The following is a 13,338-nucleotide window of genomic DNA, read 5'->3' as shown; positions in this document are numbered from 1 at the left end:
TAAAACTTTTTTTATAATTCAAAAATCTCATGAAATTGCACAAAATAGCATCTTTGCGTTGTTTTTTGATTATAAAAAAAGTTTTATCAGACAAATTAAAAATTCATCCATAGAAAATGTAGAGAAAATAATTGCGGTTTTTAAAAAAAATGAAAAATGACCATTCTTGACATTTTTTCTTCCGGAAAACGACCATTCATGAATTTATAACCACTAATTATTTTTTAAAGAATTATTTGAATCATCTTGGAACTCCACAAAATCAGATAAAAAATTCTGAAATTATGGTTTTAGACCTGTAATTGTGATCGCGCCAAACTTTTTTTCTGTAGATCAAAAATTAATTTGCAGTTCGGAATTGTTCTGTGGGAGAGCGTGCCTAATTAAAAAAAAATTCAAAAATCAAATAAATCAGTGTCCCTACCAATCACCATCCTCTCTGACAACCTTAACAATTTGATCTTGCGCTACAGAACACCGTGTCTCGGGATCTTGTGTCGCGTTCGAGATTCGTACCCATGATAAGAATTGGGACATCTGGAAGAATAATTTTTTAATTTTCTAGAAAATTCTTTTTGGGTTTGAAAATTAGAAGGTTCGGTTAGATTAGGTTTGGTTTAGTTAGACAAAATGGTGATTGAATTTCATAACTAAAGGGAAAATAAACAGAACGAACTAAAAACAAACAATTAGTAAGCGACCGATTTTAGATCAAAATTAGAGGTTACGTTTACTGATTTGCCTAGCTAAAACTCCCAAAAATTCTTTAGAAAAAAAGAAGAGAAAAATCGATAAAAATAGAAGGCGTCGGGGTCTCTCCGCCGCAGCTTCCTGCGAAGAGAGGCACAGGAAGTCAGCAAGTGCGCCCCATTGGACACCCCCTTGCACACGTCATCCTGTGTGCGGCTGCAGCTACTCAACGACTACACACACGCAAGAGAGATGAAATTGAGGGAATTAGATGGGGTCGGGAAGGGAGAAGCAGAAAAAAGGGATATAAGGGGGAAAAAGGAGAAGTAATAATAAATTCTGGATGAAGGACGTAAAAAATTGTGTGCATTTTTGCGTCGTGGTGTGTGTATTGTGTACTTGGGGAGAGGGCAGATGTTTTGGGTTTGGGTTAGGGGGAAATTAGGACTAAAAAATTGAAGGAAAAAGTTGGAATTTTAGAAATTTTGAGAAAAAAATTTAAAAATACGCGCACTTGGGTTCAAGCCAATGGGTCAGAAATCGCGCCCCAGTAAACGTGAGATTTTAGAAGAAATTCGCTGCTGAATTATGTGGCTGATGATCAAACTTTCAAACATTGCACGAAAAAATCACGCGTTGCAACTCCTTGATAAAAACTAATTAGGTAAAATCCATGTCAACTTGGAAATTATTAAATTTCTTCTGGCCCAAAAGAACCCAAGTGAATACGTTTAGTAAACAAAAATTTAAAGACACTTTCTTTCAAAATTTCCATAACAAAACGAAAACTCAAAAAAAGTTTTTGTCACAACGTTTTTTTTTTGCAAAAACTATACACTTATTAAACGATTCTTCAGAAAATAACAAAGCTAATTTCGTTGTTTTCCGGAAATTAAGTGTCACTAACTTTCTGAAAATAAATATACGATTTTTTTGTGAAAATTCTGAAACTGATAAAAAATGTTTTTTCTCGGTTTATGTCAACAAATAATGAGTAGACATATTTTTTTCAGTCATTGCTTATCAGATACATCAAAAGAAACTGGATTATTAGAAAAAACTAAAATTTATAAACTTATCATAATTTTGAAACAGGAAAAAATTTTGGGAAACTATTGACCCAATTTATCTTGGTTCATGTGGGAAACATCAAAAACTGTAAGAGAATCACCCTTTTTATGAATCGAACCAAAATTTCTATGAAATGTTTAAAACGGAACAATTATTGTCAAAAACGAAAAATCAAACATTTCAAAATGAAGATATGACTCTGAATTCAGTGGCACTTGATTGGTTTCAAGCGGTATATCTCATTCGGATGAAGTTGTCCGAAAACGTTGTCAACTGCAAAATTAAAACTCTATTTTTGTTTAAAACAGTTTCAAATTTTCAGACTTATACAACAAAATTTACTATATTTTGTAGGCATTCAAAGTTGACCAGTTTAAAGTTAAAATTAGCCACATATGTGGTTTGAATCAATTTTTCAAAAGTTTCTGATAAACGAGATGAAATAGTTGACAATAAAAAAGTAGCATCTATAAACTTTTTGATACAATGAAATCATCAAAATTGATAGAAATTTTTTTGAATGTTTCAGCTAATCATTAAAAGTGAAGTTATTTTAATCCTTCTTAATTTTCCCACGCACGATTGGAATTGAGTTTCACAAAATCCATATAACCATCAAAGCTACCACTTGCTTGATTCTCAAGTAATCTACTTCAACCCTTTTTTTTAAACTAGAAAAGTTGCTTTGGATTTTGTTGACTACTAGTTTCGCCGACAGATTTACACTTCATATGACAATGAAACAATAAATTTTTCGAAAAAAAATTATTTCTCTCAATATCAAATTCATACAGTATCGATCAAAAGTTTATTGATTTCTCTTGTTTTTAGTCGAAAATTTTCAACTTGGGATGTCAAAAAAATACAATAGACTTTTTTGAATAGTTAGACACTAACTTTCGAAAAATATACAATTTTTTGTGTGATTTCTGAAACGGATACATTTTTTACTATGATCGTATCAGCGATAAAGGATCAGAAATGTTTTTCAGTGATTGCTTATCAGTCAAAAAACTCAGCAAGTAATAAGCAACAGTTAAACTTGGTGAATTTAGGATGATTTTGAAATCGGGATTTTTTTTTGGAAAAGCAAGTCGTAGAAAGTCATGTAACATATTAAATATTCAAAATAAAATATTTTTGATGATAAACATTTTATCAGTTGATCATTTTTTGATATATTCAGAAAAACAATGTGGTAAAATAGATGATTATGAAGTCTGATAATTTATGTATTATTTATACAACAAAATCTACTATGTTTTGTAGGCTTCATAAATGACGATTTTGAAGTTTAAATATGCTATAAATGAGGTTTGATTTCAGAAATTTCATAATTGTCCCCAGAGAATTGGGAAAAAAGAAAAGTATTGATACAGTGCGCGTCATAATGATAGCGACACCGTCATAATGATAGCGACGATTCAGCATCCCAAAAAACATATGTGCCCCCTGAATCAAGTACTAGTCAAATGTATTAGGACTACAGTAACCGAAAGTCTGTCTGCACACCGCGTCATAATGATAGCACCACCCTGGAAAACGGAAAGTCTCATGTTATTTGCGAAATAAATTGCGATATTTTTGTTGGAATTTGTTGAAATAGTCTTAAAACAGTCTGTTTTGACAGTCTGAACAAAAATTAATGTCTCTATCCAAGTTTTAGAAAAATTTATTTTCAAACATTTTCGAACTTTTTTGGGTTTCTGGAATAAATCTTGAATAACTTTGCTCCTAGGTAACATTTTGAGCTGGAATTCGTAGGAAATATTTGTTCAGTGTTTTGGAGTGTCTACTAGTTGTTTTCATGCTATTCTGAGTCGTCGTTTGCAATTTGAGGAAAACCGAAATTTCGATAACGAGCCTCGAATTTCGGGGATACTGATTTTCTTTAAAAAGCTGAATTGGTCAAGAAAAAGTTATTTTTCTGTACGAAATCATAACTTCAAAAGCGATTTTGGTTACTGACAACATCTTTTGAACGTTTTACGCTTCTTTGAAAAACTTCATTTTTGGCATATTTTTTCAGTTCAAAGCTTGAGCTCAATTATGAGCTACCAGAGCTCATGAATGTCATGAACAGTTGCAACGTGACTACGAGCATTTTCAAGATATTTCCTATGAATTTCAGCTCAAAATTTTACCTAGGAGCAATGGTATTCAAGATTTATTCCAGAAACCCAAAAAAGTTCGAAAATGTTTGAAAATAAATTTTTTTTAAACTTGGAAAGAGTCATTAATTTTTGTCCAGACTGTTTTAAGACTATTTTAACAAATTCCAACAAAAATATCGCAATTTATTTCTCAAAAAAACATGACACTTTCCGTTTTCCAGGGTGGTGCTATCATTATGCGTTGTGCAGACAGACTTTCGGTTACTGTAGTCCTAATACATTTGACTACTACTTGATTCAGGGGGCACATATGTTTTTTGGGATGCTGAATCTAATGGCATTAGCCGTTTTTCTCCAAAATTTTTAGTTTTCCTGAAAACCACGAAAAATGGGGTGGTGCTATCATTATGGCGCGAACTGTATTATACAATGGGACTCCAAAAATATTTTTTCAAAAAACTTTTTATTCTTAAATTACCTTCATTACCACTTTTTTTTGAACCAGAATAGCTAAATTTTTTGTTCGGGATAATTACTAATTTTGTCTAAAATGTTATTCTTGAGCGTACTTGCAAAATCAGGGCCCAGCCCGCGGGCCTGGCTGGGCCAGAGATTTTCAGGGCCTGGCCCGGCCCGAGCACGTGACTCCTTCGCCCGGCCCGGCCCGGCGGGACCGGGTTAAAGTCTGAAAAAAATTTAAATTTCAGAAAAATTTTAAATTTTTTTCTGTTGACCCCAAAATTTTTTTTGAAAAGTCAGGAAAATTTTTTTTCTGAAAACCCGGGTCGGGTACTGAAATTCTGAAAATAAGCCGGCCCGGTCCGTTGCAAGTATGCTCTTAAGATAACATTGAAACACTAAAATTTCAGATGAAACTTAATTTTAAAAATCTAATTCATACAGTATCGACCAGAAGTCGATTTATTTTATCGAATTCGGATGTCTATAAAAAAGACTATACTTCTTTTTTTGGATGAGAAAGAAAGATCGAAGGGTAATATCAGAATTGTGAGTCGAACTACAATTTCTATCACATTTCTGAAATTGAAACTTTATCGTCGAAACGGAAATTTTATTTTCTGAAAGCTGATCATTATCGTTCAAAAACTACAGATCATAACTAAAATCAGTTTTCATCGATGGAATTTTTTAATTTTTTCCAGTTTCATTAGGTTTGTATAATAATGTCACTTTTAAATCTATAACTAAAATTCATATACATTTCAAAAAATCAATCCGATTCTTTGTGGAAAATTTGAAACGAATAAAACTTTGCTTTCTTTGTGTCAAAAAAATCACCAGGCATGTCTTTTTTCAGTGATTACTTATCGGATTCATCGGCTAAACAACGTACATTATCAACAACTCAAATTGTTAAACTTATGATGATTTTGAAATGGGGAAAGTTTTCTGAAAAAAGTTGACCCGATTTATCTCGGTTCCTGCAGGAAATATCAGAATGTGATCAATTGACAAAATATCTTTGATATTATGATAAGGGTTTTGACCGTTGATCACTGTTGATATTTTTGATAAGAGCCGAGATAAATTGGCTCAAAATTGATAACATACATGTTGAGATAGGTAGAGAAATTAGACTAGAAGCCATCAAACTTCAAAAATAATTAACTTGGTTTAGAAAAAAATTTAGTACTGTTCAACCACCAAAATCAAAAAAAAATTAAAAGGTAGAAAAGAAAAACATGGAATGAAAAAATGAGAAAACTACTAAATTTGTAACCTAGACGAAATAGCAATTTTTATGTTTTGAAAACTTTTTTTTCCAATTTCACAAACTCGATAAGAACAATTCTTCTCAAAATCGACAATAATCCATAACGAAAGACAACGGCAAATTTTTATGAATGACTGAGGATTTTATTTGGTCAACTTTGAATCAATTTATCTCGCTTCCTGTGAAAGATTTGGAAAAAAGAATACTGATAAAATAATTTCGATTTCATCTTTAAACATTTTGTTAGTTAACCACTTTTCGATATCTTCGACAGGAACCGAGATAAATTGGGTCAATTTTTTTCCAAAAAAATTCTCCGTTTCAAAATCATCGTAAATTCATCGGTTTCAGTTTCTGTTAATACGAGGAATGGATATCGTTTCAAGTTTTCGGTAAAATACTGTCTATCTACTATAGTTGCTAAGTCGTGCATTTATGTACTGTGATAACAGAATAAATTTTAAAAATATTAATTATCAAAAAAAAAACATGGAGCAAAACATTATAGAAAAATTATGGACAACCTAAGACACAGCTTCTTTGAAATAATAATCACATTTTGAGCTACAGAAGGGAAAATACACAGGAGGAGCAGTTGAGGAGGATAATTAAATAATTATGTCATGTGTTCTAAATCCGTGTCATCTCCTCTTCGAATCCACGTAACATTAACGTGGCAAACTGACGGACGTCTGACAGAAAAAGGAAGAATAATATCAGAATTTTGAGTCGAATCACAATTTCTATCACATTTCTGAAACTGATATTTTATCGTCGAAAAGGAAAACGTTTGAAATTTACTCTTTAAAAAGCTGATCAATGTAGTTCAAGAACTAGTAACGATAATTAAAATATATCAATTTTCTTCGTTGGAAATGTTTGATTTTTTCAGTTTCGCTAGATTTTTAAAACAATCCACTTGTGAAGTTGAGCTATTTTATTTTGCATGTTGTTAAAAGACTGGCACTGATTTTCTTAGGCATTTCAGATACAAGAAATCACTTTTCTCTTTTTAGAACCTATTCAGATTTAAAAAATTAGGCTAATTTTGGATTACTAGTTTTTACAGATGCTCTGGAAAATCATTAGTAAGATATGATTAAAATATAGGGATTCTTGTAGCACATCTTCCCGAATTATGATTTTTTTGATTATTCGAGTTTGGCACTTTTGTGAATCCGGAACAAAACAATGAGAAATTTTTTTTTCACAGAACCATCTTTAATTAAAATTCATATAAAAAACTAATTGTTTATTGTCATTGAATGAAAAGAAAAGGTTTCCGTAAGTAACTGAACATACAACATTTCAAAAAAAACATCTGATTCTTTGTGGAAATTTTGAAACTAATAACAATTGTTTTTGCTTTCTTTGTGTCGAAAAAAATCACCAGAAATGTCTTTTTTCAGTGATTGCTTATCAAATAAGAAAATTCCCGTATTAACAGAAACTGAAATTGGTGAATTTATGATGATTTTGAAACGGAGAAAATTTTTGGAAAAAAATTAACCCAATTTATTTCGGTTCCTGTAAGAAACATCAAACAGTGGTCAACAATGGTCGAATGTTTTTGACAATGTGATAAGCAATCACTTTTTTTATATCTTAAATTTGATCCGACATAACTTGGCTGAAAATGGAAAAAATCATACTTGTAATCCGAGCCTTTGCCGGGCCTTCACGGGCCCTGCCATAATTACTTTCAGAATCTGTATTTTCGAACCAACTAAATCAGATAGGATAGAGCTCTACGAGTACTACAAAACGGTATTATTTGGAATACTGTATCTTATCTATGAACAAAGTTACAGATCATAAAGTGGTTATTCTCGCAGGGCCCGGCAGGCGCGGGCCGGGCCTGCTTTTTTTGTTCCTTTTGCTCTGTAACTCTGTTCATAGACAAGATACAGTGTTCCAAATAATACCGTTTTGTAGTACTCGTGGAGCTCTATCATATCTGATTTAGTTGGATCAAAAATACAGATTCTGAAAGAAGTTATGGCAGGGCCCGTGAAGGCCCGGCAAAGGCCCGGATTACAAGTATGGAAAACATAAGTTGAGATTGGTAATGAAAGCAGTCATCTGTCTTTAAAAACAAATTGTTATGATTCCGACATAAATGCTGCAGGGACATCAAATTAAGTAGTTTCAAAATTCAATGAAAATACGGATAATGTGAAACAGGATTTCAACTTCATCACCCATTATGGTGTTATTCAGCTAGGTAAAAAACCTGGTTTTTTACCTGGCCTAAAAGGTAAACAACCTACCACTTGAGACACTTTTTGCAAGTGTTCCCTATCCAAAAGTGTCACGCGTCATGTCCCATATTCTCAATGTATGGCTCAAAATGACAGCCTTCGAAAAATCCCACAAAATGGAATACGGTATCAAGCGGAGCCCAGGAGGTTTATTCCTGAAGGGCAGTAACTCGAAAAAAAGGCATTTATCATTTGCAACTTTGATTGGATATATCTCGGTTCCTGTAAAAGATATTTAAAAAAAATCTGAAAACGAAAATGTTTGTCTTTGTATCAGAAACATTTTATCAGTTAAACATTTTTTGATATCTCAAACAGGAAACGAGATGATTAGGAGCAAAGAAACTCTCTCTTTAAAGAGTTTCACACATTTCAAATAGTGAAAATCCAAGTGTTTTTCTAAACGTGGTGAAACATTTATTTGTTTATAAAAAAATCCGCGTCGCCAAAAAAAGTTTTAAAAAAATTTAAAGTCTCCACAAAAAAAAGCGACGTAAAAAAGCGAAAATCCTTGATGCCCCATTGACCTCTGGGAGATTGCTATAAAAGGAGAGGAAAATGAAGAGAAAAATCAGTTCGCGCCTTCTAGGGGGTTCTGAGAGGGATCCTGGGGCCTGGGGCCTGGGGCCTGGGGCCTGGGGCCTGGGGCCTGGGGAATCTGAAATCCCGGGTCCTGAGTTTAGAATCCGGACCCATGGATCCTGACCCCAGATCCCGGATTTAGAACCCATGCTATCCGGATCCCTTCTCCGGCTCCCCTCTCTGGAGTCCAGAGAAAAATGGTATACAGAACAGTATTTTTCAAAATCAAGTAATACATCAGTAAACGAAAGTGTTTTAGACAAGGTCACATTTTTATAAATGCGCTAACAACATCATCTTATTGTTCCATTTTGCTGCGTCCAGATTTTCAAAAAGCTCTTGAAACTGTCATTCCTGTTTGTAACGCTGAATATTGAAATACTGTATTTGAGTTTCTCGAAAAGTTTTAAAGAACCTTCTGGCAAAATTTTAAAATCACGAAATTTCGAAAATATACAGAGTAAATAAAACATAGCGATTGTCTTCTAAAAGTTTTCACAATCTTATGGCACTATTGAAATAAGATAGTTTTGAAATTTTGCGCACCCAACTTTAATCCAATTTATTTCGGCTCCTGTAAAAGATATCAATAGGTGATAAACTGATAAAATTTCACTGAAAACATGATAAACGATTTGTTAGTTGATCACTTTTTCATATCTATGACAGGAAACGAGATAAATTGGAACAAACTTTTTTCTGTTCCAATTTTTTGGTAAAAAACTGTCTATCTTTTCCTAGTATAACTGATTGAAATCAAGTAAATAAAAATTGTTCATTTTCAGAAAAACATGGAGCAAAACATTATAGAAAAATTATGGACAACCCGAATAGACACAGTTTCTTTGAAAAATAATCACATTTTGAGCTACAGAAGAGAAAAGACACAGGCGGAGCAATTAAGGGGGATAATTAAAAAATTAATTTAAATAATTATGTCATGTGTTCTAAATCCGTGTCACCTCCTCTTCAAATCCACGCAACATTGACGTGGCAAACTGACGGACGTCTTCTGAGGCATCGTGTTCGGCGACATAGGCGATTTGTTTCGAGATTCGTGGGTTCTGGAAGAATCTGATTTTTAAGGGTTCAGGTTTCTAGCTCTAAAGCTTCGAAACTGTCATAAGTTGCGGTCTTCAATAAATTCGAAAAAATCCTGTTTCATAGTTACCATAACCATATTTTACTTTTTTCAACGGTGTTAATCATTGACCTAGATGAGACTTACATCAAAAATAGCGAGAGCTTTGAGAGCTCCAAGTCTTGCGTCCTCTGAGTCATCCTCCAAAAGACATAGGTACGAGGAGAGAAGATCCGACTGAAGATGACCAGAAGCTGCTCGAAGGTATTGTTCTGGAATAAGTATTTTTGGAAACCGAAAAACTGTAGCTATTGTCCGATTATGTTTTCGAACTACTTCATGAACTTTCTGGAACAGCAAATATATTTAATTGTTATCGTTGTGATCCTGATGTGTTGTCTGAGCTATTTACGATGGTGGCCTGACTTTTGCTTGTTTTCGCCCCCCCCCCCCCCAAAATTAGGTCATCAAATTAAAATGGACTAGAATCCACAAAGGTACTAGGTCGCAAAAGCCCTTACCTATAATCACTGCGATCCTGAAATCCGCTCGTGCTAACAATACACCCAAATGTTTCAGAGACTCCAATGGTGGCACCACTGGAACATTCGATAGTCGATCCACAACTTGAGCCACTTTTTGCAAGTGTTCCGTATCCAAAAGTGTCACCATCCACGCGTCATGTCCCATATTCTCAATGTATGGCTCAAAATGACGGCCTTTAAAAATTCCCACAAAATGGAATACGGTCACATGTGGGCATTGATCGTTTTGAACATTGTCGTTGAGAAGACGGATGATCGATTCGGCAACTGGAAATAGTTTCGTATTGTAGCTCTCGTTAAAGTCTACATTTTACTTTTTGATTGAAACAGAAATAGTGAGTTTGAACTGTTGGGAGTCGGAAAGTGGGCAACCACTGGACGACCCATAACTCAGCTCAAACTTGGAGTTTTAGTATTAATTAAAATGGACACTGTAAAAATGAACAATGTCTACAAAACGATATATGATTCCACTATATGCGACAGATGAGTTTTGAGCCAGAGGTCGTTAAGCAGGAGGGCCAAAAAAAACCGAAAAATCGGCGCTGGGAGTGCCGACCATTTTGGCTAAAAACTGGGCTAGCGAATACAGTTGAATTATATATGTGGTTTTGTAAATCTTGTTTCGTACATTTTACTTCAAAAATCAAGCGGAAATGTTAGGGTTTTTTTTTTTTTTTTTTTTTTTTTTTTTTTTTAGGTTTGAACCGAGTTATGCGCCAGACAAGTTGTTGTCTTGGGTTGGACCGTCAACCCAAGAAGTATCACCTAATTGGAGCGCATGCGAAAATGTCCTGTTTTAAAAGTGTCATAAGATTATGGGAACTTTTTGGAAAACATTCCGTGAATGTTGGCAGTTGCACAAAATGATCTCAGAAATTTTTTCGAAATCCAAAGCAAAAAGCCAACCTTACCTCGACTAACAAGATGCGGATAGATCTGTTCTGTGATATGTGCGATTTGCAGTTTGATTTGTGTCTTCAACTTGTCCTTCGGCACAATTAACGACGAATTCAATGGATAACATGTAGATAGCCAGATCTCCTGCACCTCAGGACAAGCTTCAATCTCTGTGAGCACATTTGAAATATTGGGGAGAGCTGGCGCACTTTTGGCGATCCTCAGAAGATCGTCAAGGGTCACAGTTTCCACTTCCAACCGTTTCAACATTTCTGACGTCTTGTAGACTAGCGGGCAGTCCGTCTCGATGCTCTCGAGACTCTGGAAGAATGTTTAAAGGTTCATACACTTTTTTAATTTCAAGGCTCACCTCCAAACACTTGAGAATCCTCATGAGATGGTACTGTAGACAAGTGTCGACTTCTGAACTTCCTGTGACTGTTTGGTTAGCATCATCATTACAAGCCGTCTGCCAGAAATAGTCACTTTCCAGATACAGCTTCTCAATTTCCGATGAATCCATTAGTGCGCCAAGGGACTTCCTTCGTTCCTTGAGTTGTCGGAATCGGGCGCCCTCTCTACTTCCCTTTGAGCCATTCTTACTGTAACCATCGAGTACGTAGGGTGAGCAATTCTGTCGTAGCGAGTCGATACCACTGTCGTTTTCGGAGCTGAAAATGAGGATTGGTTAGAGTGTAACTGAGTTTGAACTGGTCGGCCCGGGTCAGCCCTTAGCCGGCCCATAACTTGGTTCCTGCTGTTTAAATATCATTTTGTAGATCTTGTTTGGCACTATAGTTGGCTTTTTAATTTATTCTGAAATTCTATGTATGTCAAAACCGAGTGATGGATTGGCTAGTGATTCAACTACATGTGTTCTAATGTCGACAACCAACGTCGACCAATGGTCGGCCAGGTTTAAAACCTGAAACCCAGAGCCGGGCCAGCTAACAAATATATTGTTTAAAAACTCACTGTATCTCATTGGTTATCAATACATTGTCATCCAATTCATCTGACGCTGTTGATGACGTCATCGGATGGTTGCGTGGCAAGGAATTCATCGAGTGCATCGACGGTTTTTTGGCTTGTGAGGAACCCTTCTTATTCATCTTAATCAGCGTATGCCACTGGGTGAGTAGATTCACCAAACTGCTCAATTCATCATATTCCCTATACATCCGACTTGCTTTTGGTTGAATCTCCTCAATCAGTTCCAGAAGACCTCCTCCCACATCCGACGACGCTACCGTACTATTATCACTAGTCTCCACGGAATTCTTAAACTTCCTATTGAATTCTCTTGTGGTATCCGGTGTAGTAGCTCCAAGTTGAGCCAAACTCTGACTCCGTTTTCCCATTAGAGTCGAAGATGACATTGGTGAGTAGCTAGTGAAGTTTTTGAACTCCCGCTGCTTGGATGATGGTGCTGGTAGGGTTCCAGTTTGCATCATTGGTTTCCGAAGGTCTAGGGTTGACATGGCATCAACGGAGGGGATAGTTTTTGCCACATCTAGATAAATGGAATCTAGCATGTTTGTGGAGTTCCTCCATTGCTCTTTCATAGCTACACGGGCAGCGGATCCTCGCTTCTTTTCTCGAAGTACGATTCGTGGTTTTCGATCGATTGTGGCTTCTCCGTCCATTGGAATTGTTGGAAGTGTTGGGGCGATGGTGGGTTTCGTGGAGGTTTTTGAGGCGAGCAGAGGTCTGGAAATGGGACTTTTAGGGAAGGAGAGACAGTAGTTTCAAAATTTTTTTATGATCCTTTAAGAATCTTGATTCAAAGTTAACCATTGAAGTTCACATTTTGGGACTCCATTTAATTGCCCATCAGAAATATATTTGTTTTACTAACTTATCTTATGTTTGTATAACTGAAATTTTCAGTAACTTGATTATCTATGATTCATTTAACACTGCACGCTCTCCCACAGAACATTTCCGAACTGCAAATTAATTTTTGATCTACAGAAAAAAAGTTTGTCGAGATCACAATTGCAGGTCTAAAACCATGATTTCAGAATTTTTTATCTGATTTTGTGGAGTTCCAAGATGATTCAAATGATTCTTAAAAAATTAATTAGTGGTTATAGATTCATGTATGGTCCTTTTCCGGAAGAAAAAAATGTCAAAAATGGTCATTTTTGAAAGTTTTTTACAGAAAAAATCTATCTTCTCTTTCAGTTTTAGACATTCCTTCAGTTTTCTTTCAGTTTTTCAGTTTTAGACACACATACACGCAATTATTTTTTCGTACATTTTCATATGGATGAATTTTTAATTCGTCTGATAAAACTTTTTTTATAATTCAAAAACATCATGAAATTGCACAAAATCGCAATTTTGCGTTGTTTTT

At 35.0% G+C, this 13,338-nt stretch overlaps 2 protein-coding genes across 2 annotated transcripts in view; both read right to left on the bottom strand.

Annotated features, from left to right (window-relative positions):
• The window catches only part of CBG22463, a gene marked incomplete at both ends in the record, with an annotated part of 15,278 nt that extends 14,741 nt beyond the window's left edge, over positions 1-537 (bottom strand). Inside the window, one exon of the mRNA XM_045244926.1 lies at positions 425-537. Within this exon, the coding sequence (XP_045097573.1) occupies positions 425-537 (113 nt within the window). The remainder of the gene's footprint in view (positions 1-424) is intronic.
• An 8,863-nt stretch (positions 538-9,400) lies between these two features.
• Positions 9,401-12,625, bottom strand: CBG22464 (the record flags this gene model as incomplete). Its single annotated transcript, XM_002646960.2, has 6 exons — positions 9,401-9,517; positions 9,682-9,806; positions 10,056-10,346; positions 10,994-11,300; positions 11,350-11,650; positions 11,955-12,625. The coding sequence occupies 6 exons, from the start codon at positions 12,623-12,625 to the stop codon at positions 9,401-9,403; spliced, it is 1,812 nt and encodes a 603-aa protein (XP_002647006.2).
• Positions 12,626-13,338: the final 713 nt, after the last annotated feature.

The sequence above is a fragment of the Caenorhabditis briggsae genome (genome assembly GCF_000004555.2).
Source record: "Caenorhabditis briggsae complete genome, chrIV, whole genome shotgun sequence".
NCBI lineage: Eukaryota > Metazoa > Nematoda > Chromadorea > Rhabditida > Rhabditidae > Caenorhabditis > Caenorhabditis briggsae.
Note: the sequence above shows the minus strand (reverse complement) of the source record. Positions and strands in the feature narration are given on the sequence as shown.